The sequence below is a fragment of the Protopterus annectens genome, chromosome 14.part0 (genome assembly GCF_019279795.1).
Source record: "Protopterus annectens isolate FY-2018-M chromosome 14.part0, PAN1.0, whole genome shotgun sequence".
In the NCBI taxonomy this organism is placed as follows: Eukaryota; Metazoa; Chordata; order Ceratodontiformes; family Protopteridae; genus Protopterus; species Protopterus annectens.
Window position 1 is genome coordinate 1077892562 of NC_056748.1, and position 26541 is coordinate 1077919102.

At 37.0% G+C, this 26541-nt stretch overlaps 1 protein-coding gene across 2 annotated transcripts in view; it reads left to right on the forward strand.

Moving 5' to 3' along the window:
- KNDC1 (kinase non-catalytic C-lobe domain containing 1) overlaps positions 1–26541 on the forward strand; it is a 1471539-nt gene that overhangs the window by 596355 nt on the left and 848643 nt on the right. For both annotated transcript variants that reach the window (XM_044056877.1, XM_044056878.1), the window contains exons 12-13: positions 875–965; positions 1134–1296. In XM_044056877.1, the coding sequence (XP_043912812.1) occupies positions 875–965; positions 1134–1296 (254 nt within the window). The remainder of the gene's footprint in view (positions 1–874; positions 966–1133; positions 1297–26541) is intronic.

Here is a 26541-nt window from a genome sequence, read left to right on the forward strand (position 1 = left end):
TTGTGTTCACCTCAGTCTTCCATCATAGGGATAATTAATCCACTAACATAAGCTGCACCCAGCTACCTGCCCCAATTTCTCTTGCCATGAAGGTTTTAATTGTATAGCTTTGTTAAAACAAAGATTTATTAAAGCAGAGTACTGTTTAAGAGTTTATAATGTTTTACCTAGGGCATTTCTGTAAAGTCAGTTCTGTAGTACAGTTTCTCAGTAAATGCCTGCATCACGTATCAGAGCTGTGGCATTAGTGTAACATATTAATCGGATAAAACTGAACATTCTCACACTGAATAGGACGGACTCATTTTGTTTTAATGAATTCTCTTTCCTTGAGATTTTCTTGCTAATGCCATACAATCATAAAGTATGATTAGAGCACTCTGCATCTGTTTCTTTTTCAGACAGTTTCCAGTTTGAATAAGTCGAACAAATGTGCATTCTTTTAATAATAGTCAGAGTAAAATGTAACATGACTCTAATAGGTTACTAGCTATGTTTCAACATTTTCTCATGAAACAAGATATTCCACTATGAAGTTGTAAACATTTTAAAAATAGGATGTATTTTACTTTCTAGTGTCATGCATCTGCAAAGTCTAAATAAAATATTCTGATTTTTGTGACCTGTGATTCTTAGTTGCATAGTTCTCCAAAGTTATGCTACTGCAGTAGGTGAGAAGTGAGGTCTAAGTAGATTTAAACTAATATAGTTGTGTTTTACTTAAAAGAATACAGTTGGTAAATGTAACAGTGATTCAGTTTTATAAAGAAACTAATTACAGTTTCAAAAATTGTTTCATGAACTAAATTGGTTATTATATTGTAAATGCTGCTCAGAAGCTCATCTTGTCTAATTCTCTCTTACAAAATCTCAGGAATCCAGAAATGTGTCTCTTTCAGCTAATACTTCTGTAAAAGATTATGAAGATACTGTTCATGCAAAGGACACTGCAGGACTGTACTTGGGTAATTATTTCCGGTATATTATTGTTTTTATTGTATTGTGCTTTCTAATGTAAACAGCAAGAAGCCATCAAATAATATGCAATATGGATTTGGGTACTATGATATAAAACTTTTATTTATTTTTATATGTAAATGTATCAGAAGACTAACTGTGGTTTCTGTTTTTAGGATTTGTACCTATCAAAACTAAAAGCAGGCTGACAGCTATCAAAGGCCCGGTCCCTTGCCAATATCCTGTCAATAATGAGCCTTCAAATCTGCCAGATGCCTTCACTTCCCCAGTGACCCATTTTAAGCCAATCATCATTACACAGAATATAGCTTCAACAAGGTAATTATTTATTTTCAGCGTCTGCATACATTATCTTATAAATACTCTATCACACCCCAGAGAGAGCTTTCCTTCAGTCTTAAGACATTTTATTGGTTCTAGACCTGTAGCAGTATTTACAGAAATGAGTGTGCATACTTCTAAATGTTAAGACCTATTTATACTTGGATAATATTTATAATGTCTGTTATATTATCATTGCTTTTAATGCCAAGATATGTATAAAGAAACCATTAAAATGTACCTGGATATTTCTTTTTGATGCAGCTCTCTGTGTTGGTATTAAAAATATTTTAACAATATCTGTGAAGCAGTGAAATGCCACTTACTATTGAGTGTCTCATCATGGTAACAAAATTGTTAATGATTGTCAAAGTCTGCAAATGTGACAGCTGGAGCCAAAAACAACTCCTAAACATGGTTGTGTGTGGTAAATATGTAGACTATTTAGGTAAATTTTACCTGCTTAACTTTCACCTTGGCAGATAACTTTTCATAGAATAGTAAACGTTGATGGCTGTAGTGTGGAGTGACCCACCTCCATGGCCCAGAAACATCAGGAAAAGTGGAAAGCTGGTGTCCTACTATAACCAGTGGTCGTCTGCATCACTGCTTGCCCAACAGTGTCAAGGGTCATGAACAAACAAACCTTTTGGGTGATTTGTTGTGAACAAACAATGTAAGAATACAGTGTAGTATTTCTAATGAATTCAGAATAGGGGAAATGGGATATTTGATAAAAGTCATGACTGCAGTCTTCATTCTAATTTTTTACTCCTTTTGAAAGTACATCACTTTTGAATGCAATTGATATGCCATTATCTTGCCATACATTTCTTTTTTTATTTGTTTTATTGAGCAGTTAATTTGATTTCTTCAGGCATTAAGTAGTTATAGTAAGCAAAAGAAAATAAATGTACACACAGCTTCTACGTACAATGTAGTACATTCATTACTACCACATTTATATCTAAACTGACATGTACACATAGCTTCTACGTACAATGTAGTACATTCATTACTACTATGTTTATATCTAAACTGACATGTACACACAGCTTCTACGTACAATATAGTACATTCATTACTACTACGTTTATATCTAAACTGACATGTACACACAGCTTCTACGTACAATATAGTACATTCATTACTACCATGTTTATATCTAAACTGACATGTACACACAGCTTCTACGTACAATATAGTACATTCATTACTACCATGTTTATATCTAAACTGACATGTACACACAGCTTCTACGTACAATATAGTACATTCATTACTGCCACGTTTATATCTAAACTGACACTTTTGATAAATGATCTGAAAGTAAGTAAAATCTTTAGGTTTGCCGAGTTAAAATATGCAACTAACCTATATATTTTTTATTTTATTTGCAGTTTGTTGACCTGGAGAGTCCATTGGACTGAGATGAGCACTTTTTCAGTGGAGGTCCTGGGAGAAAAGCTCCATGTATATACATATAAAACAAAACAAAAATCAACATGAATTAATACAGAAATAATACAAAATAATATAAAAGTAGGATTGTCACAAATTAGTACAAAAATTACACAACTCTGTTATGCAATTGTAATACGAATGCAAATCAAATTGATGAAGTGATAGTAGCAACAGATCTTTATATTATATTTGTTCAAATGACTGTCTAAACAAACCAGCAGCACACGATCATTTGAACTCATCTGTTCTATTTTTTGCTTGGAAAATAGAATCCTAGAAAATTCCAAAACGTAGCGTCATTAAACCTGTACTTTGCAGCTGGAACATGCTAAAAGCTACAATGTTTTTTCTTCCTAAGTAAAATGGCAGCCGCAAACAATGTTATAATTTGGATATCTTCTTCAGTAACAGAAATTTATGGAATTATAGGTCTTTTTTCAGGGCTTATTCTTAGCGTAGTATCTTGAACACGTTTCATTTCACTACTGAGTCATGCAGTCTGGTTTTTGCTTTTGTACACCCCTCTGAGTGGAGACTGACTTGTGTTTTAATACTCGCCCCCTGGTATCACACAGCAGATCTTCCATATAAGTGACATTAACCTGTGCCTGCCTGTTTGCTGCTTCAAACGTATTTGCTACAATACCACAATCTCTGTTGATGAGTTGTTCAGTTGCCACTTTGCTTTTCAATTGGTGAGTGTTAAAAAATGTGTTGTTGACACACACAGATATTTAGAGTATAGTAATTTTTCCCCTCTGGACTGTGTGTAAGTATACATTATAGTAGGCAGTGACCGTCTGTCTTAATGCTGTTCGACTCAGGACTCTGTAACTTATAAACTTGAACAAGCCTGTTTCTACACCATGGAACCAGGGCAGTTGCTTTTGATGCTGGAGTGACAGTTGTGTACAACAGACATTAGACACGGAACAAACGTGAAGACGGTGAACAAAACTTCAGGTTTAGTGCTAGGAACGGACTGACCTAGAAACAGTTCGAGTAAGAACTGCTAAATGTTTTAAAAAGACACAAAGACAAGAAGACTAAACCCTTTATATTTAAAAAAATTAATAAATGGATTTAAATAAAATATATTAAAATGGGAAAAATATAAAAATTTAGAAAATGAGGAGGTTAAAGAGAAAAGGACATAAAAATCAGGAAATGGCAAGTAACGTTAGAAAAGTCGTCGACAGCAGGGCTTTATTCCTTCAAATAAGTGAGAAAGGCCTAAGCAACAGGTAGAAAGACAGCGAAAAAAGGAAAGGAAGGATGTAAAAACTGTACCTTCATGTTGTAATTCTGATGGCTAGAAGCATCTCAATAAGGAAGAAACATCTGCATGTATTAATGAGCAGGGAAATGCCAAGTGTCCTTCACTGTTAAGTCTTCAAGGCTTATTCATCTGTTAGGGAGTCAGCCAGTTGTTTTTTCTATCTTGTCTGCTTTAAAACTCACTCATGTTTCTTCAGGCAGAGATGAAACCTTGAAAATGATTCACTGATCGTGTTTTGTTTACAGAAGTCCTTCAGGTCATAAATTTATAAGAGAAAAAATCTCTTTGCCTTCAGCAGGCATGTTTTCTCTGCATGAAGCAAAGCCACCTAGTCCTTGGGTTTAGACCTGTTGCTATTAACAAAGAGCAAAACTAGTCTGTTTAGTCTAAAATTCCCAGCAGCTGCACTATCTCACCATGCACTGGACTCTGAGGAAGGTATATTATTCACATAGACTTTTGTGTTTCCAAGCTACTGCTGCTTCTAGAAGAAGAAATCACTTTCTCACACTTAAATATTTGTCCAAGTCCCCTTCAATAAACACATCACACTGAATGACATTTGACAACCTTAATTAAAACTTCCATAACATAGCTTTGATCCTCTAACGTATTTATTAGAACTAGACACAATATAGTCTGTTCTAAACACAGCATAAACATCCTTATAATGTTAATCAGGGCAGTGTACCTACTCACCCTGTCCCCCAGTAAGCAACATCCATACCTTTGTTCACTTTACTTATGAAGCAGCATCCAATACTCTCTTCATATCCCATTTACCCAGTAATCACCGTCCATACCTGTACTCGCTTACTTTCCTTATGAAGCAGTGTCCCATCTCACTTCATACACCATTCATTGAATTACCTTCCACCAGATAAACACCATCCTTAGCTTCGCTTGTTATCTATTCAGCAAAGTTCCTCCAGCTGCTCATTTTCCTTTACCCAAATCCTTGAAAAGAACCCAGACATCAGAGGGGGGAACAGAAGAGGGCAAAGCCTGTCCCTGTTCTCCACCAACCAGTCTGACCAGGCTGTCCCCCCCCCCCCCTCCTGCCCAAAATTGTTCAATCAACTACCTCCCTTAAAGGGAAAAGTTAAGCCATACATCATTCGGTTGTACCCATCATCTGTAAAGTACATTAGTACCCTGTCATCAACCTCACGCTTTGGCATAACACTGATACACACACCTATATGACACTAAGTAAATTAGGATTACCCGTGAGCCCATTATACCACAGCGGAACAGCCACTCGCAGATAATACATTGCCTTTTAGCCCACTTCCTTCAAGCCAGTAACCATCGCTCCACCTTTTATGAATGACAAGTGCCACAGAAACTATAACCCCCTTGAACTCAAATCTGCACCCAGTCAAAGAAAACTCTTAGCAAGTCTCGACCTGGGACCCTGTCAACTAAAGCATAGCACAATAGCCTAGCAAACTACACAGCTCTGGATGTGCAGAAAACCGATTACTGCAGGGAAGAGCCTAACTCCAAAACATTAATGACCTAACACTAAGTGCCAGAAAGCCAGAACCCCCTCTAAAACTTGCTTATGCCCCACAATGACATACTCAACCTTACACCCCTCAATTCACTCACTACCAAATGGCAATTAGGCTTCTATCACTGATATAACAAAGCTCCCTGCTCCCAAAATATCAAGACCCTCCTACCTACACTGCTTCCAAAACCATCCTTACAAAATTCCTGCAATCATAATTGAAATGGTTATTGTAGTACTCTCATCTAAACCCTAACCTAGCATGAAACATTACAAACACCTACCCAGCTCTATGAACTATATCAGCTTCCCGTCCAGATCATGGTACCTCTACCACGCAGTATCCTGAACTGCTAACTGTAAATGTATCCCAAAAGCTCCGCCCAAATCTGACATGCCTAACTGCGTACTTACCATATTAAGTTTAGACACTGCGAATGAAGGGGAATTTCAATACCAAAATTCTACAAGAAGTCAACTAGTGACTTCTATACCACCTATAAACTCTGGATTATTGGAATAGCAGTTAATCAGGCCTACAAAGAACATTTCCATAAACAAGCAGTACAATAAATCCCCGTGCAATCACTCTAACCCAAATAGTTTAAACATAAAATCATCATTGCCTAAAATGTGACCTTGGCAAACCCTCCAATTGGCTGCTTTGATCTTCAAATGGCTGTACGCAAGACATTAAACTGCAAAGAAATCTTAGATGCTGAAACTTTAAGTATCACCCTGCCCAGTACCTCTCAAGTACACCCAATCTTGAGGAAGGTCCCCCACCCTGTCCTAAAATCATGTTCCTTAAAGTTCCATATTGAAAAGTCTGGCCCCATTCCATTTTAGATATATAAATGGGAATTTAGCCAAGCTTACCAGAGGCCTAAACTAGTGACCTAGAGTACCCCTTATCCTATGATTGGACTCCACCCCACCCGTGAAAACCCCACTCTCACCTTAAACAATGCTCTCCCTGGATTACCATGACTCAGCATGCCTCTCCTTCAACTTGCCCCTACCCTACATTGATAAACTCCAACCCTGGTGTGTCATCATTAGCATAGACTTATGATACCTTGTGCTCCACTCCCGCAATTAAAACACCCCCAAATTCAACATCCAGTACCTTCAAAATCATTTGACACACATGGACCCCTGCTCGCCATGCAGTCCTCCTCCTGTGACCACTGCTCGCCGTGCAGTCCTCCTCCTGTGACCACTGCTCGCCGTGCAGTCCTCCTCCTGTGACCCCTGCTAGCCGTGCAGTCCTCCTCCTGTGACCCCTGCTAGCCGTGCAGTCCTCCTCCTGTGACCACTGCTCGCCGTGCAGTCCTCCTCCTGTGACCACTGCTCGCCATGCAGTCCTCCTCCTGTGACCACTGCTCGCCGTGCAGTCCTCCTCCTGTGACCCCTGCTCGCCGTGCAGTCCTCCTCCTCCTCCTGTGACCACTGCTCGCCGTGCAGTCCTCCTCCTGTGACCACTGCTCGCTGTGCAGTCCTCCTCCTGTGACCACTGCTCGCCATGCAGTCCTCCTCCTGCGACCCCTGCTCGCCGTGCAGTCCTCCTCCTGCGACCACTGCTCGCCATGCAGTCCTCCTCCTGCGACCACTGCTCGCCGTGCAGTCCTCCTCCTGTGACCACTGCTCGCCGTGCAGTCCTCCTGTGACCACTGCTCGCCGTGCAGTCCTCCTGTGACCACTGCTCGCCGTGCAGTCCTCCTCCTGTGACCCCTGCTCGCCGTGCAGTCCTCCTCCTGTGACCCCTGCTCGCCGTGCAGTCCTCCTCCTGTGACCACTGCTCGCCGTGCAGTCCTCCTGTGACCCCTGCTCGCCGTGCAGTCCTCCTGTGACCCCTGCTCGCCGTGCAGTCCTCCTCCTGTGACCCCTGCTCGCCGTGCAGTCCTCCTCCTGTGACCCCTGCTCGCCGTGCAGTCCTCCTCCTGTGACCCCTGCTCGCCGTGCAGTCCTCCTCCTGTGACCCCTGCTCGCCGTGCAGTCCTCCTCCTGTGACCCCTGCTCGCCGTGCAGTCCTCCTCCTGTGACCCCTGCTCGCCGTGCAGTCCTCCTCCTGTGACCCCTGCTCACCGTGCAGTCCTCCTCCTGTGACCCCTGCTCACCGTGCAGTCCTCCTCCTGTGACCCCTGCTCGCCGTGCAGTCCTCCTCCTGTGACCCCTGCTCGCCGTGCAGTCCTCCTCCTGTGACCCCTGCTCGCCGTGCAGTCCTCCTCCTGTGACCCCTGCTCGCCGTGCAGTCCTCCTCCTGTGACCACTGCTCGCCGTGCAGTCCTCCTCCTGTGATCTCATTGTGCACCACTCAAGAGATGGAGACCTCCACTGCAACAGCTTCTATACGTTTTTGAGTTCCCCCACCGCCGGTCACCAAACAATATCAACTCAAATTCCGTTCTGCAATAAAAAAAAAAAAAAAAACACAATAAATATCTTGACTTTACATACAAGAAATAAAACAAAATTCCCCAATCCCTATAGCTAGAAACGCTGCAGCAACACCTTGGCACTATGAGCCCCACCTTTACCTTCTTTGAGAACTGTGTTTAATTAATAATCCCCCCTCATTCTCACCCTCACCCTCACCTTAATCATACCTTTCAACTGTTCAAAGCAAGAAATCTGGCCAAGGTCATGACTACATACAGGCATTACCTTTAGTGAGAAGATTCACACTGTGAATGCTCTGCAGCAACCATTAACCTTTCTCGGACCTGGGAATAGTCACAGCTTCAGCCGAGTGGAGCACCTCAGAATCATTATGTTATCCGGAATGCACCTGCTGATGTGAAACTATTTAAGCCCCATCACTGTCTTCAGTTACTATATACCATTTGCCACCCCTTCCCAACAGTGACAGTAACTGAATGAAAGTATCCACCTCTAAATCAGGAATGTCTGTGACAATCCTAGACCAACTGGGATACCAAGCGACCGATTAATAACAAAACAGTTCCTCCCATTATCATTTTGCGAGACATTTTTACAATGTTGCATATTGATACAATATTCAGAGTTGCAACTGGATTAATGAGAATTATAAAAGTAGGATGAAACATGAGGCTGATAAAAGTTAGGCTACACAGGTAAAATGTAAAACATGCATTCAAACAAAAAATGTAATTAAATTCATAAAATTACATATGTACATAAGAAATCATGAATCCAAATCCATTAACACTATATATAGATATATATATATATATATATCATTATCATATTTTACAGCACGATCCATTTTCTCCTATTAAATGCATTAATCTCTCTACTGGGTACACCAGCCTACTTTAAACATTTAAATGGACCTTGGATCACAGATTAATTTCAGGGCATAACATTAAACAGGTGTATAAAGGTTCAAAGAATAGCAGCAAAGTGTACCAAAATGAATGGACAAAGGTACAAACAGAGACAGCTGGAAAACGTCTGCCCACAACCCAGCAAGCAAAGTCTCTGTCCAGTCCAGCAGAATGAAACCTCAAACATTGCTGACCCACATACCACATTGCCAACCCATAACACTCAGTAGCAACCCCCTGATGAACACACCTTGCCCACCCATCACAGACTGCATCACAACCTTGCCAAGAAAAAGAAAGTTTCATAGTGATACAAACCAAAGGGAGGCGAAGAGCAAAACAGGCCATTTGGCCCCAATCGCGAAACTAAATCTATAGTGATGAGTGTGAAGTGAACCAAACCTGGTGCGATGCCCTATGTAATTCCGAACTGGCCTTAGTCCCGTACCTCTCAACTTCATGGAGCAAGAACTCTGGACAAAGCCCAGAATAATGGAGGAACAACCCCCCCCCCAAAATAAAGATGGATTTTAAATATTAGAAACTGTAAAGTTACTAGAACAACCAGATTTATGTTAGCATGTGTTTTCTGTAGTATATCAGTCCCGAAACTTTATAGGGAGTGCTGTCAGAAAGCCCATACTGTAAGTCTGTTACGTGTACGCTAACCTAACTTTGCCTCTTACTGGCCCGATTTTGCAGAATGGCAATATTTTGAGTCATATTTATGGTCTGTTCTTCAAAATTCTGTTTATTTATATATATATATATATATATATATATATATATATATATATATATATATAAATTTCCTACAGTGAATAGTCATATACATGTAGATTTCAGCAACTGCCTGCAAACACACGTGCTGCTATTCTGGTAACAGTATAAGTTGATAACACGAACTCCGATCCTGTTAACAGCCAGCAGATGGAAAGAGGATTTATTACTCCACCCCTCTCATAACCCGCAAAACAGTCTGACAGAAGGCTCGCAGTCCACCCCCACCAACAAGCAGCTCTTAACACCACCATCGAATTACAACACCATTAACCAACCATTCCACTGAGCTTTCTTCGGTCTCCCACCCTTCACCAGACGCCCATGACTTCTTCAATTCACTCACACCAATCCTGCACCACTGGGAGCGATACAACCCCTCTCGCCTGACAGCCACCACCGATCTGCACCATCAAAGCCCCAAACACTGCCAGATGCAGGTTTGGAATCCCAACTCCCCCACCATGAACAACCAAACAAAGTACAGAAACAACATTGACAGCAAACTGACACCGAAGCACAAAGACGCAACCACAAAACCTTCCCAGCGTAATGAAGCTCACAAGATGAAGTTGTTGGGAGAACAGTCTGCCAAACTCAAACACCACCCCCTCAACATTGAACATCCACAGCCATCATTAACCAATTACTTGCCTCACCTACAAAACTCCAAGCTGGAACTGCCCATATACCCAGGTTCCCAACTGAGTCGAATGTCCGAAAGATACCATCTAAACAAGCAAGCACCTCAAACAGAGCTCAGCAGGAAACCTCAACTGCAGCCAAGACCCTCACCTATCCAAGTGATGACAATTCAATTCCAAGCACAAGCAAGCCAAGCCATCCACCCACAAGGCCCAGTCCAGCAACATGTGTGCCCAGTCATTCCACTGCCCGCAAACTGGCAGAAAAGAGCAGCAAAATGTTATCCACGCACATGAAAGGGGTGTGCACTGGCAACAAGGTCCCAGTGGATCCCCCCAACCCCCCTCTTCTTTCTTTTTCCTTGCTTTGTCCTCCTTTCATGCCTGGGCACAACCAGTTGTGATGCACAGCACGAGGCCCACCCACAGCACCTGAACTGCAACCAGGCTATCTCCCAGCACCACAATTCCAGGCAATGCAAGGAATGCAAGCAAGGCCACACTCCCTCTCCACAGCACCCAGCACACCAAAACACCAAAACCTATGTCCTGTCCAACCCAACCAGCAACCAAGGAGCAGAATAATGGAAAGAAAAAAAAAAACCCACCCAACACTGCCCATCCCACCACTATCAACCCATGGCCTACCTGGTCCCAAAACACCCAAGGTCGTCTCGGACAAAGAACTTGCCTTAGCCAGTTCATGCCAAAATGTGATTGCTTACCCGGCTACACTTGTCTAAACCCCTTAAGCCCCTCCCCACCCTTATCTCATTTCCTCCCAATCATCCCTCCCTCCCTCTATTTAACCCTTTCGCCTCCCCAACCCAACTAACCCCCACTAATATATCACTCTAACCCCTCTTGAAGATGTCCCAGGACAATTTGGTTTGTTGCCAAACCTCATTTATTTAAAGAATGAGACATTTAAGTGAAACAGAATCCTTTTTGGATACATTCACTGATTTATATGATCAGCAGCTATATCATCCCACCTTTTATCCCCAAAGAATTTTTTGGGAGAATGTGCATTTGTTGAGAGTTTCATGGTTGAGGTCCCAAAAAATGTTTACATTTCAATGAAAGAAAGAAACAGCCTTGGACTATACAGTATCCACTTGATTTTTTTCAGGGCTATACTAAAGATGTTGCAGTATTCTTCACCTAAAGGATTCCCTGCCCAAAGATAAACCATCATCTGACCAGTTTATCAAAGCCTCCAGCTCTCCAGGCACTGTCACATGTATCCTCCCTCCATTCAATGTAAGGCATAAAGAGGACACCTGGATGCAAATAAATGGAAATTCTTTGTCAGTCTGAACGCCAATACTGGACATCAGTCCAAATGCTCTTCCACTGTGCTGGTTACCAAGCTGTGTTTTTATTTATTTATTTTTTTTTATAAGTGCCCTGCTGGAGTTTTTTTTTTTTTATTAATGTTTGTCATTGTGTTCATGTTATCCAGAAAGGGAAATGTAAGTGTGGAAGGCAGATTCTCCATGAAGACTGTCACAACCAGTGTCATTTTTGTTTGGTGCTTCCCGTGATTATACACAGTCATCTGTGCTTCACATGATCATACAAAGCCACCGGTGCTTCACATGATTGTACGCAGTCATCTGTGCTTCACATGATCATACAAAGCCACCGGTGCTTCACATGATTGTACGCAGTCATTAGTGCTTCACATGATTGTATGATTTCTAAAGGGCCACCCCTAATATTAGGTATTAATTGATCTAACACCCAAAATGTAAAAGTATGTGCAAGAATTAGAAATTGAATTAGAGAAGTTAGAATTGCTATGGCAGATCAGACTGTATTCATATAATTGGCCAGGCTTAAATGATATGTGCTCTATAATGGCCTTATTAAAACTTAAAAGCCTTAGTAGATAGGAACTTTATTGGAATAATGTTATATGGTATTATTATTTTTATATATGTATATACACTTTTTGGATACATATAGACATTTAGACTTTAGATTATGGTTTTTCATACAAGTAATTCATGACTTGTAATTTTTTTTGTTGCTGCTTAGTTGTTTATAACAGTGTTTTAAATATAGATTTGTATAGTAATATATTAATGTTTTGATGTAATATTGTGTTGCATATATTTCTCAGTATTTTATATAGTGATTAAAATTTTATTACAAAGCATGCTTTTATGATTTAGTAATATGCCTTTAATGTGCTTTACATTTCAATTGATGCATCAGCTGACTACAAGCTTTTGGTATTTATATGTCACTTTAACTTCTGTTCCACATCTAATGAAGTTTGTATATGCTACGTACAAAAAGCGCTTAAGTTTAATAGAATAAACGGGTTATTCTTCATTTTTGCCTGGCAATTCGTTAATTTTAATGGTGAACTTTTAGTCTCCTATCCGTGATAGAGAATGGGTTCACTCTACATCAGTACCGTGATTGGGGAACGAGCGATCTCCAGCAGGGTATTAATGTAAAGTAATGGGCTTACTGTACATCAGTACCCTGATTGGAGAGTTAGCGTTCTCCAGCAGGGTATTAATGTAAAGTAATGGGCTTACTGTACATCAGTACCCTGATTGGAGAGTGAGCGTTCTCCAGCAGGGTATTAATGTAAAGTAATGGGCTTACTGTACATCAGTACCCTGATTGGAGAGTGAGCGTTCTCCAGCAGGGTATTAATGTAAAGTAATGGGCTTACTGTACATCAGTACCCTGATTGGGGAATGAGCGTTCTCCAGCAGGGTATTAATGTAAATTATACAATTCCTCCCGTAAAACGTGCACGCTGATTGGCCAGCCCAACCAGCGTGCCCATTGCAAATCCCTCAATATACTAACGGAAAAAGGTCCGGTCGCCCGGACTTTTTCCATAAGTATAAAACACTGTGTCGCTATGTTAAAAGAGTTTAACATAGCGACACAGGTTTAAAAAAGCAACGGAGATCTCCATTGCTTTTTTTAAAGCTGTCTCGCTATGTTAAACTCCTTTAACATAGCGACACAGTGTGTAAAAAGCAACGGAGATCTTGCGATCTCCGTTGCTTTTTTTTAAAGCTGGCTTGATATATTAAATGGGTTTAACATAGCGAGACAGCTTTAAAATAAGCAACGGAGATATCCGTTGCTCATTTTAAAGCTGTCTCGCTATGTTAAACCCATTTAACATGGCGAAACAGTGCTTTTGCCCACAGCTCTGATGTACTGCGTAGGCATGCGCAGTACATCAGAACTGCCGCAGAATACCAGACAGCTGCGGAAGGGCAGTAAAGAGGCATTATACAATGCCATTATTTAGGAAAAGTAATTATTTCTTTTCTTAAATAATGTCATTGTATAATAGCAATAACCCACTTCTGGGTGTGGGTAATGCTGTATTTACCCACGGTTGGCTTTGTTTGGTCCCTGGACCAAACTACGCCAACCGTGGGTAAATCCAGCATTACCCACACCCAGGCATGGGTTATTGCTATAGTAATGGACTTACTGTACATCAGTACCCTGATTGGGGAACGAGCGATCTCCAGCAGGGTATTAATGTAAAGTAATGGGCTTACTGTACATCAGTACCCTGATTGGTGAACGAGCGATCTCCAGCAGGGTATTAATGTAAAGTAATGGGCTTACTGTACATCAGTACCCTGACTGGAGAATGAGCCATCACCAGCAGGGTATTAATATAAAAGTAATGGGCTTACTGTACATCAGTACCCTGACTGGAGAACGAGCGTTCTCCAGCAGGGTATTAATTTACAAGTAATGGGCTTACTGTACATCAGTATGCTGATTGGAGAGCGAGCGATCTCCAGCAGGGTATTAATGTATAAGTAATGGGCTTACTGTGCATCAGTACCCTGATTGGAGAATGCTTGTTCTCCAGCAGGGTATTAATGTACAAGTAATGGACTTACTGTACATCAGCACCCTGAATATAGAACGAGCATTCTCCAGCAGGGTATTGATGTACAAGTAATGGGCTTACTGTACATCAGTATGCTGATTGGAGAATGAACGTTCTCCAACAGGGTATTAATGTACAAGTAATGGGCTTACTGTACATCAGTACCCTGACTGGAGAATGAACGTTCTCCAACAGGGTATTAATGTACAAGTAATGCCAGCTGAAAAATGAATTCGCCACTTTGCTTATCAAGGTGCCTTGGAGCTCAGACTGAGAAAAACGGAATGGTCGCCATTATTTTATGCTTGCTAAGCAGAACTTTTGCTGTTAAGTGAGTATAAAATAAAAGTTAAAAAAAAGGTGTGTGTGTTTGTGTGTGAAAGTGTATGCTTGTATGAGTGTGAGAGAGATCAGTTAAGCTGCTGTTTTACACAGGCTGCTGTTTGAGAGAGAGGGAGAGTGTATGCGTGTATGAAAGAGAGGATCATGTGTACGTGTATTTATGATGCTGTCTACTTGTGTGACTGAATGCATGTATGAAAGTAGAAATGACTGTGTGCATGTGTGTGTGCACGTGTGTGTGACAGTGAGAATGATCTTGTGTGAGTAAGTGCACGTATGAAAGCAGAGAAAACTGTGCGAGAGAGATTGATCTTGTATGAGTGAATGCATTTACAAACGCTGTGTTGTGTAAGAGAGAGCGAAAAGGGTCTGCCTGAAAAATAGTTTTACTTACTTTTTTTCTTAAGTACTATATTATTTTTTTAATGTATTTTTGATATGAAATGCTTACTCCAAGACCATTAACATACACTACTGAAAGTTTGAATTATTAGACAGAAAAACTATTTTATATCAAAAATGTACAAAAAAAATAATGTAGTACTTTAAGTAAAACACAACAATTTTACAGGGAGCCTATTCTCTAAGCACAATAAATGCCCTCCAGGGTGTGTGTTAGTGTAACACCCTTCCAGGAGGAGTCCTGTGGCACTGGGACTCGTAACACTCCTGGGTGTGTGTTAATGTGTAACACCCTTCCAGGAGGAGTCCTGTGGCACTGGGACTCGTAACACTCCTGGGTGGGTGTTAATGTGTAATTAACACCCTTTTGGGAGGAGTCCTGTGGCACTGGGACTCGTAACACTCCTGGGTGGGTGTTAATGTGTAACACCCTTCCGGGAGGAGTCCTGTGGCACTGGGACTCGTAACACTCCTGGGTGGGTGTTAATTGCACATGAACACATACCGTGTCCGGCATTATTGCTTTACTTTTGACTGAGCTTCACAATGTTGCCCTTGTCTGATGAACCTATCAGGAAGGGGAAGCAGGTAGGACAGTAGTGAGATTTCGCGGAGGCAATGTGTATATCAGCGTAAGGGTGCTATGACAGCAGCCTTACGACTGTGATGGGAGATGTCTGACAAACACCACATGCTTTAGCCAGGGCTGGGTGTGCATATTAGTCAGTATGTATTGGGACTGGTATTATAAGAAGCCACCACTGGCTAATGTGCAGATCAGGGAAAATGCCAACAAAAGCAACTCGGATGGCTGCTTGGATGATAGCCTCGTAAAGCTGGCTGTTGTCCTATAGGGGCATAATTGGGCCAAAAGACACTTGCTTGATAAACGGAACAGGTAGGCAGACTGGTAACAGAGGGAATAATGGTTGGCAGGCAGAGAAGCTTAAAAGGAATAATAGCAAACAAGGTGTGAAATTTGAAAGAGTCTTGTACGATTACATACAAAACTGTCAGTGGTTCAAAACCAGACATGCTAACAAGAGTAAAAGGCACTGGTGTGTCTGTGTGTCTTTCTGTGTGTTTATAAGGTAAATAGATTGCACAAAGTCTGGTTTACACCTGCATATATTACAGTAAATGAGTATTTCTGGGAGAATAATGAATTGTGACAGAAGGCCCTGTACACCATTGTTAAGCTTTGTGATTCCCCCTATAATGCCCACCCTGGAGGGCATTATTGCCCTAGACAATGGACTTATCAGTTATGTTGTTTGACATTTTTGTTTATTAGTATATGCATTTTATTATACCTTTGCTGTAATATAGTTCCCTCAATTAATATTTCAAAGTCACTTTAACATATGTATTTGTTAGAGGAAGTATTTCTGATTTCAAAATAAGGTGATAACTGTTTAATATCAACACAAGTGAATGCACACACACACACACACACACACACACACACACACACACACACACACACACACACACACACACACTTGCTTTGCCTTTATAATTTTTGTTTTTTCCCCATCTCAGTAAATGATCTTTTTAAGCTGCACTTAGCAAGGAGAAGGTAAAACAGCAAATCACTGTAACTAACTGCTTCTACAGTTACTTTGTTGACATTATTACTTATTTTTTTTTTCTCTTTTACACTCCATATGCAGCAAAGCTGTATTTTGCAAGCATAAAAAGATGTCTGTTTCTTTTCCCCACTTGGTGCTTCCTATCAGCTTAGTATTCTACCAAGAAGTTGTGAATTCCTTTAGTAATATTTGTACAGTAATACCCCATTGGAGAATATCTATTCTCTAATATGATAATGTACATTTTGCCCATCATTCAATAAAGTATTAAATGATGACATGCAATAAATCAAATATAGTGCAAAGATTAATTTCAAGATCTGGTTAACCTGCATAGTTAGTGTACTTAGAAAAACAAATGTGATGCACAAAAACATCTGTATTTACTCAGTTACAGATGTGTTGGTTTTGACAATGTACTTGTGCAGTATTTTTAATTTGATGGCAAATAATACAATACTCAGATTCAATTGAAGCAAGGACTATAACTTTGGAATCCTAACAGAAGGGTCTACTTAAGCAATGAAAGGGAGTAGTGGTAGAATAAGAAAGTCAGATTATTAAGAGCTGAATTAAACAGAACTCAAGTAAATCTTACTAAGGTTCTCGGTGTAGGAAAAGGTAGATGAAGATGAAATGGCCCATTGTATGGCAGGAATCGTGTTTGCTCTTTACAGGAAGTTCCAGTCATGGAAAGTGAACCACAGAATTACAAATTTTATTTAATGCTGCTAATAAATGGTAAAACTTTCATAATGATCTATATGAGTTAAGAAGAAATCTAAACTTGGCTACAAACGTATGGCACTGTCTTCACCTGTGATGTTTCTAGCCTTCGCTGTTAATAGATAAGAACTTTTGTAACCTGCTCCTAAAAATGTAACCATTGCAAGTGTCTTATTGTGTATCACAAAGGATAACAAGGGTCCTATCCAGGAACAAATGCATATAATTTGGAAAATGATTCTATTCGATAATAGTGGAAACAAAGGATAGCAACATGTAAATGACACATTTAAATGTACTAAATAAGGCCTCAGTTTTATTGAAATTTACAGGAAGACCACAGACTTAAACAAGTCATTCATTTTCTCTAGGTAATAAGTTAAGAATAACATGCTTTAAAGAGCATAATTGTTTGGTATCCAAATTGCCATATTAGCTGCATAAAATTGTACATGTACCTGGAGGTGAATTTTCAAAGGACTGTAATAAAAGCAAAAAATAACAGTGGGCCAAGCACAGATCCTTGTAGTACACCTACAGTAATTGAAGGAGTTGTATATTCCAGTAAGGAAAAATAGAATATCATAGAATAATTTAGTATCTTCTGGTCAGAGTTAACTCAGTTCAAGCAAAGCTGAACTTAGTCGCATTTTATGGGATTGTATACATGTTTCTTTTACATCTTGTTATGGAAAGATTGTATAGTTGGTCCATTACACATTGGAGAAGTGGAGATGGTATAGAGAAGTTTGGAATAACAGGAGTTATTTACAACCTGTATATGTGATATCTTAAATAATCAATTATGATTTGTTGAGACTAGTAACAGTTGTTTTCAGCTTATGGAGATATTTTGCTGCCTTTGTTTTTGGGCAAAAGACAGAGAAAGAAATGTCTCCTGATCAGTACTCACAGGAAAAGCAGCAGAGTGTTAAACTCACTATTACCCATTAAAATTGTATTTTGTAGGGGGCAAGCCCCATCCCATATCCTCACACACCCCCTACTATACTGACGCTGAGATCACTGTGCTCATAGAAAGGGAAATTTTCTGTGAAATGGTAATTTGAGATGTTTTAGGACTTGCACTTTAGGGTTTTAAAATACAACTGGAAGCCAATTTATTTCAGGGTGCAGCATCTTCTGCATTAATCTTTTTTTTTTTTTCTTTTTAAAGTCAGAGTTTGTTTTTTTTTTTGTTTGTTTTCCAGTTCGTTTATTTTGTAATGTATGCCATGCTTGGAGAAACACTGCTGCATTTCTGTGATGTTCAGTTAACCCTCCATTTTTATCGTAGGATTGTTTTAAAAGCTAAATAAATGATGTGTTCTTTGCACTTTTTCTTCAAGTGAACTTTTTTCCAAGAACTGATGCGTGGATTCATGTTGATTCATTAAAGGCAGCTTAATAGAACACAATAAATACATGCATAAATAAAGCAGTTTGCCAAAACCCCACCTTCAGCCAACATTCAAAGATTTATCTTTTTTGTAGGGGGGTACTCCCATCCCCACACCCTGGAATTATATATGCCAACTCTGAGGTTTCACAACAGTAGAGAAAAGGGTAATCTCCACTTTTGAAAAAAGTGATTTTGGGGAGCTAAATGTGATTTATTTGCTTTCACCAAAACTGCATTCAACAGGATGACATGGCCCTGTAGTATATCATGCAAAAAATATCCATTTCCTTATTCTAGCTACTCAAGAGGTATGATGGACCTATTGGCATGCTTCAAAGAAACAGTAGACCTACTGCCTGTACAATGCACAATTACTGCCTTTAGTAGACAGCTTACAATGTCAGAACAGTCGCCTTTTGTCATATGGTGAGAAGAGTTGACTTGTGTTCTAAGTATTTAATATGTATAACCCATTCCCTTGCCATAATTTAAACATTGAGGTACCTGAGAAAAAGACAAAGGCTAGAAAAAAGATGTCATTGGGCAGGAGACAGCTGCAACTGTTATGTTGCACAGTTTTAGATTAAATGCAAATGTCTGCCAGCCAGTGCGACTGATCTTTTATCTGATTTTTGAATACTAAAATGTGCAAGACTATTCATATTTATCTTTGACAGTATTTCTCATTCTTTAAATGCAAAATAATAAATTCAAAAAGTTCCAAATCGAGGACTTTTTTTTTAAATACTTGTAGTACTGAGGGCTTGCATCAGCATGAGTTTTATGAGATAAAATTACTGTACTTATTCGGTGACTGTCATTATTCTTTTAATGTGATTCATCACCTTTATTAAAGAAATCACAATTTTAGGAGTGAAAGGGCAATATTTTGAGTTAAAATCAGTGTTATCTCCCAAAAATAATGGACAGTTCAGAGATACACTTTTAAGTCTGGTCACAGATGAGAAGAGGGTAGGTGACTAGAAAACTGACAGGAATATCTACTATAAGTATGAAGACATGAGACTGGTAACGATTAAATATTTTCGTCAGATGCCAGATGGTGTGTATAACCGATGGCCAGTGTTAATGTGCCATCATCGCTCACCTATGATCGTAAACAATTTCACTTTAAAGGACCATTTTAGGCAGATTCTGAAAACACAAAAAATGGTATCATTGCAGTTTCTGAGCAGAAACCTGCAAAGTGTGCAAAAGTATAACACCTAGGTAAGATTAACATGCATGTATTTGTCTCATAACACACGCATACATGTTTATATATACATTAATCTTAACTTGAAATTGCGTGCAATTATTACAAGCTATCATGCCACATAAGTAGTTATAAGTTTATACCATTGCTACAATTGTTACATTTTTATTTGTCATAATGCCATGGAACTTTTCTCCCCAGGCCTCTACTGAAAATTGGCCAAAAAAAAAACAGTTGGACTTTCCCGGCAAACGAAATGTAAATAAATAAATATTATTTTTATTTTGTTTTAACCCTAAAACTGCTAATGATTGTGGACATAATTCCTTTCTCACAACACAGTCTTTGTGTAGGGAAGATGAGATTGTGTTAATACTCTCATACAGGATTCTCTTTCTATTCACTTATGATGATGGCACGCATTATACCATGACAAGACACAGATTATATAAAATATACATAGTTAAGCAAACATATGTAAAGAGAACGTCATTCAAACAACAGAAATACGTATTCAGCAAGGAGTAGGAAATGCATTGTTAAGCAGAAATAAAAGGACAGATTATGGAGGTAAAATGTATCATGTGGCCCTTACACAGTGGAAGGGTCCTTTAAATACTGCACGTTAATTAGTTGTTCCTGAGCTTCAATCACTGTGGCCTGAACTCATGGGGATGCCATGAAAATATAAAGTGATCCACTGCCACAAGTCAGAGTAGTCCTTGATAATATCAGTAGTACGCTCACCTGTGATGCAGAACACTGTGGGTTCATTTCCCAGACAACGTAGATTGATTGCTGACACTGCAGTGCAGCATAAGGGAGGTGCTGCACTTGTTTGCACTATCCTTTGAATGTGATGTTAAATTCGGGCCTCATCTGCTTGAGTTGGTGGTAGCTCAAGTGGATATAAAAGATCCAACAGCATCTACCAACAAGAGAAGTGGTCCTTTATTGAAAAAATCTTAAATATTTATAATATAAACTGAGTAAATTAAATATTTACATTATTTACAATATGCACAAGCTATTTACATTGACCTGATATTAACTTTTTTTTACATTCAAAATACATTTATATCTGACCCTCACTCTGCATTCCACAACCAAAATCTTATCTTTTTTTAATATTTCTGATTCATTCCATTAACATTATAAATAATTTCTTTCACTCTTTGGTTTCAAATTATCCACATAAAATTAATATTTTATCAACCTTTTCAATAAACACGGTCTTTATAAAAAACATTCTGTCATATCCATACTAATATGTTTGTATTCGTTAATTTCATCTCAATAATGATTCTCATCTAACTTAGCCAGTAATATATCAATTCTTTTACATTTCAAAAATATATGATCAGTAGTTTTTTTATAACAATAATTGCATATTATTTTACTTTTTTGCATGGCATGTTTGCTTTGACTGGTAATTTCCTTTATCGACACTCTCTTAAAAAAAAAAAAAATCATGACATTCTAGTCTCTTTTTAAATATATCATTTCTTTTTTTATGTAGCTCTGATTTTCACTTCCTCCAATTCTTTCCATGGGTATACATAAAATATTTTGCCATTACTTTTTTAAACCATTTTTTTCGTTCATCTTCTAAATCTTCTGTACCTATTTTCCACACTAAAATTATCTCTGTCTGCTTTAATGTCTTCATTCATATACAATTTTACTCTTTTATAACTTTTCCTCGTATCCCATTTTTTTTATATTTGTGAATAATAGATTTATTAAATTACCACTTTTTTCCTGTAACCATTCAAGTATTTTATATAGATGTAACAAAACTACAAATATAATAGCTGTGGGTTAAAGTAATGGCAGAGTTTGATATGTTGGAATGGTTCAGCTGCTTTTGCAGTACTCAGAAGGGGAAAGAGAATGTATTGATCTGGCAAGGTGTAAATACGCCGCACACATGAACAGAATTATTTTCTATTTTTTTTTCTTTTTTTAAAACAAGTTTATTGTTTTTAACATACAAAATAAATATCATAATCTTATACAAGCAATTAAAATGTAAATAGTTATAACATTTAATAAAACAACCAAAATATTTACAGAGACATCCACTACAAATCAAATCAATTGATTAAACTGTAATGTCTTACTAATGAAACTAAGATTTTTTTTAACAGGTTTTGTAAAGTATCCCATATAGTATAGTAAGACGTTTTTCTAGTAGTTCTTGAGTTTATTGTCATTAATTCCATATGACACACTTCTGTCATAACATTTTTAAATTCATTAAATGAAGGAGGAGTATCTGAAATCCAGTTTCTGGTTATTATTTTTCTAGCCACTGCTAGAATAGACCATAACAAGGGAAGTTTAACTTTTTTAACACTTTTAGGAACAGGAGTGTTAAATATAAGTGATTTAGAGACAATGAAATTATCTGTGAAAAGAGCCTGCAAAAAATCATTGATTAACATCCAATATTCCTTCAATTTTATACAGTCATAAAACATATGTGCCCAATCAGCATTTATTTCTGCATTACATCTCTTACATAAGTTGTCTTTATTATTTATTTTATTCATCATTAAAGGTGTATAGAAAGATCTATGTAAAAATTTCCAAGTAAAAAGTCTCCAATTAATGGAAGAAGTAGTTTTATAAGCAGATTCCAATATATGTTGTTTATCTTGTTGTTTTGGTGATTCACCATTAATAGAAATAAAATAATTCCAATAAGTATCTGAACTGTAATGAGTTTCTTCTCTAATAATTTTATGTATGTGTGAGAGCTTACCTTTATCAGAAACCCTATGTTGTAAATTTAATATCAAGTAATCAATCAGAATTGGGACAGATTCTTTAACTGTTAAAGACATTAAATCAAGTTTATTAATAAGATGTCTAAAAGTCTGAATTTCTAACCAACATGTTTCTCTCAAATCAAATTCTTGCTTTAAGAAGTCTAATTTTTTTACTTTGTTGTCAGACAGCAACTGATGCCAATACTTTAAATCATTCTCTGTGACTAAAAGAATTCTTTCAGAGTGGTTGATAAGAGAATACCTTGTGTATACATTATAGGGAATAGGATAAAATTCCATTCCTTATACTTAGGATGCATAAATATAAAATCACGATATCTAATAATAATATTTAATGGGTAACTAGCTAGATATTTTGGTGTAATAGATGAAGTACAAAATTCCTTCAATAACCAAAACATGGGGTTATTTGCAAAAGTATTTTTATGTATTAAGGAGATTTTCATGAAGTGAATGCTAATTAGTTCCCAATAATCCTTCCATTTTGCAACATATGACTGATCTATTAACAAAGTAATAACTTTTATAATAGAAGAGATAATATATAAATTAAAGTCTGGGAATGAAATGCCCCCTTGAGACCAGCTATTAGTATGTTTATTTAATGCAATCCTAGGTCTATTAGGTGCCCATAAGAAATTTAACATTAGTGAATTAAATTTCTTAATTATTTTTGTAGGTGGGAGTATTATTGATTGTATTAAATATAATATCTTGGGGAATATTATCATTTTAATAATTGTGAGTCTCTCTTCCATGGTAAAAACATATTGTTCCAACTATTGAAAAGATTTTGTATATTATGAAGACAGTTACTATAATTATTATGTATAATAGATTTAATATCTTTAGTTAATATTATACCTAAGTAAGTTATCTGACCTGAGTTGGGTATATATTTGTGAAAATCATTAGTGAGGACATTTTTTCGTGTGTATATAGGTAATACTTTAGTTTTTTCTTCATTAAATATCAAACCAGAGATATTTTTAAAATCTGTCATTTTATCAAATAATGACTGCATAGAAGAGTTAGTTCCTGCTGATGTAATTAGAACATCATCTGCAAAAAGTTGAATTTTAGATATTGTATTTTCATCTATATCAAATCCTACTATATCAGTGCTGTTTCTAATCAAATTAGCCCAAGGCTCCATTATTAAAGTAAATAATAGTGGAGAGAGTGGACACCCTTGTTTTGTACCTTTTAGTATGGGTATTTTTTGTGAGACATATGTTCCTATCTTAATGTAAGCCAATGCTCCTTTATATAGATGTTCAATTAGATTCACAAATGCATCAGAGAAATTTGTACACTTCAATAAAATAAACAAGTAGTCCCAACTTACTGAGTCAAATGCTGAACTTATATCAAGACTAATAAGTGTTAAGTCTTTCTTTTTCCTGTTTGCATAATCAATTAATGTTAAAGTTCTTCTTATATTGTCAAAAGTATTTCTATTTATAATAAAGCCTGTCTGATCTATATCTATTATACCTGGAATGATTGTCTTTAATCTGTCAGCAAAAATACTCATAAACATTTTATAGTCAACATTAAGTAATGAAATAGGTCTATATGAAGTGCATCTGGTTGGGTCTTTATTGGGTTTTAAAATTGGTGAAATAAATGTGTATTGCCAGGATGGGGGAGTTAACTCATTTTGAGCTGAAATAAAAACCCTATGTATTAATGAGTAAGTACTTTTAGGAAGAATTTTATAAATCTCTGGTATAATACCATCATTACCTGGTGCTTTGTTTGTTTATTTGTGTAATAACCTCTGTATATGAAATATCTTTATCTATTAATTTAGTCTGTTTACTAAGTTTTTTGTTCATGTTTGTAGTTATAAATTTCTTTATTTTATCTTTAGAATCCATGTTAATGTTATTGTGATTAATTTTATGAAAGTGGTTTCTAAATTCATCTAATATTTCTGGTAAACTAGAAACATTCTTCTTTTTCCCTGGAGAGAAAATTTCTTTGATATGATTTTGTTTATTCAGTCTTTTTGTTTTATTTTTAAGTCTATGTAAGTATTTGGGACTTATTGAGTAAGACAAAAACTTATATTTTTCTAATGTTATTTTGACTTTATGAGTTAAAATTTCTTTGTATTTCTCATTTAATTTATTTCCTCAATGACTTTTTTGTCCATAATATTTTTTTTATTATTATGTTTATATGAGTCTAATTTGCTTTGAATATCTAGTAATTCTTTGTCCCAGGATTTCCTTTTATTATTATACCATCTGATACTTTGTCCATACAAATATGATTTTAAAGCATCCCAAATGTAAACAATGGAGAACATCAGGTGTAGTGTTTAAGTCTAAGAAATGTTGTACCTCTGTAAGTATATAATCTTGATAGTCCTTTAGTTGAGTTAAGTATGCAGGTATTCTTTTGATCTGGACATTATAAGTACTCTTTACCATGAATTCAAAGACAATTGAATTATGATCTGATATAGGACATGAAATGATTTTGGAATTAATTAAGTCTGTTACCATTTGGTTAGAAATAAAGACTCTATTCTTGAATAAGTTTTATATCCATTAGAAAAAAAAAAGTGTATGGTAATGATTTAGAATCTATCTGATTATTAATATCATTCAAATGATATAAATTAATAAAATCCTTTAAATGTTTTGCATTAGATGTAATTTTCCTCTTTCCTGTAGTAGTAGTATCTTTTTCATGTAGGATACAATTAAAGTCACCTGCTAAAATAATATCTCCTATAGAAAATGATATAATCTTATTGAGATGGTGTTTCACTGTATTAGCGCCAATTCCTGGTATCCAATATACATTGATTAATGTATATACTTTCACATTAATCTGTATTGTAACCATACAAAACATTCCTTTATCATCTTTATAAGACTTAATAGTTTTAGGTATGGGCATATTTTTGTTCCATAAGATAGCCACTCCTCTTTTTTTCTGTGTGTGTTCTGAGCTAACCAAGACTGTATATTAGTGGCTAATTTATCTATATCCTTTTTCAGGAGATGTGTTTCTTGAAGGAATATTAAGTTGGCTCTGTGCAAATTAATATATCTCATTAAACTTGCCCTTTTACATGGGTTATTCAATCCATTAATGTTTAAAGAAATTCCTTTTAGAGATATCATTTAACTTCTATGAACATATAAAACATATAATCAGAATAATTAACAAAATAAGTATTATTATGTCTCCTCCTTTAGGTGTTCCATTAATTATAGCTGTATTTAATGAAAATCTTATGGAATTTTGTGTAAGTTTTACTTTTATTTGTAGTGACAATGAGTTTATAAAATGTGATGTGGATGTCAAAACTATATACATACAACAATAATCAGGTGAAAATAATGTTTGGTTTAAACAGTGCACCCAGCCTGGAGTTGAAAACTCCAACTTCGAGTAGCAAATACCACTCAAGTTATCCCCCTATCCTAAGCAGCAGTACTTCAGCTGACACCAAATTAATTCAATACTAACTATTATTAACTAAAGTTAACCTCATTTAACTTGATTATATATTATAAAAAAGCTAAACAATTTTTATAACAGCTTCATATAAACATATAAAACATTTAGAAACAACTAATATTGCTATGTACATCTATTCTGTATAATACACTCATAATCAAAATAGCATTCTAACAATCTTGATAAAGGGAGCAAAGAAGAGAGAGAGAGAAAAAAAAAAGGGGGGAATATCTATATGGTAGTTTAATAAAAGTTTGTAAGAATAAGTTCTTATTATTTGTTTATGTTCATTTGAATTCAATAACGTATATTATCCTAGGCTATTATGGTTCAGACATTACTTATAATAGGGTATTCCCACTTTCTGCCATAGTAATACAGTTAAAAGCTCTTAA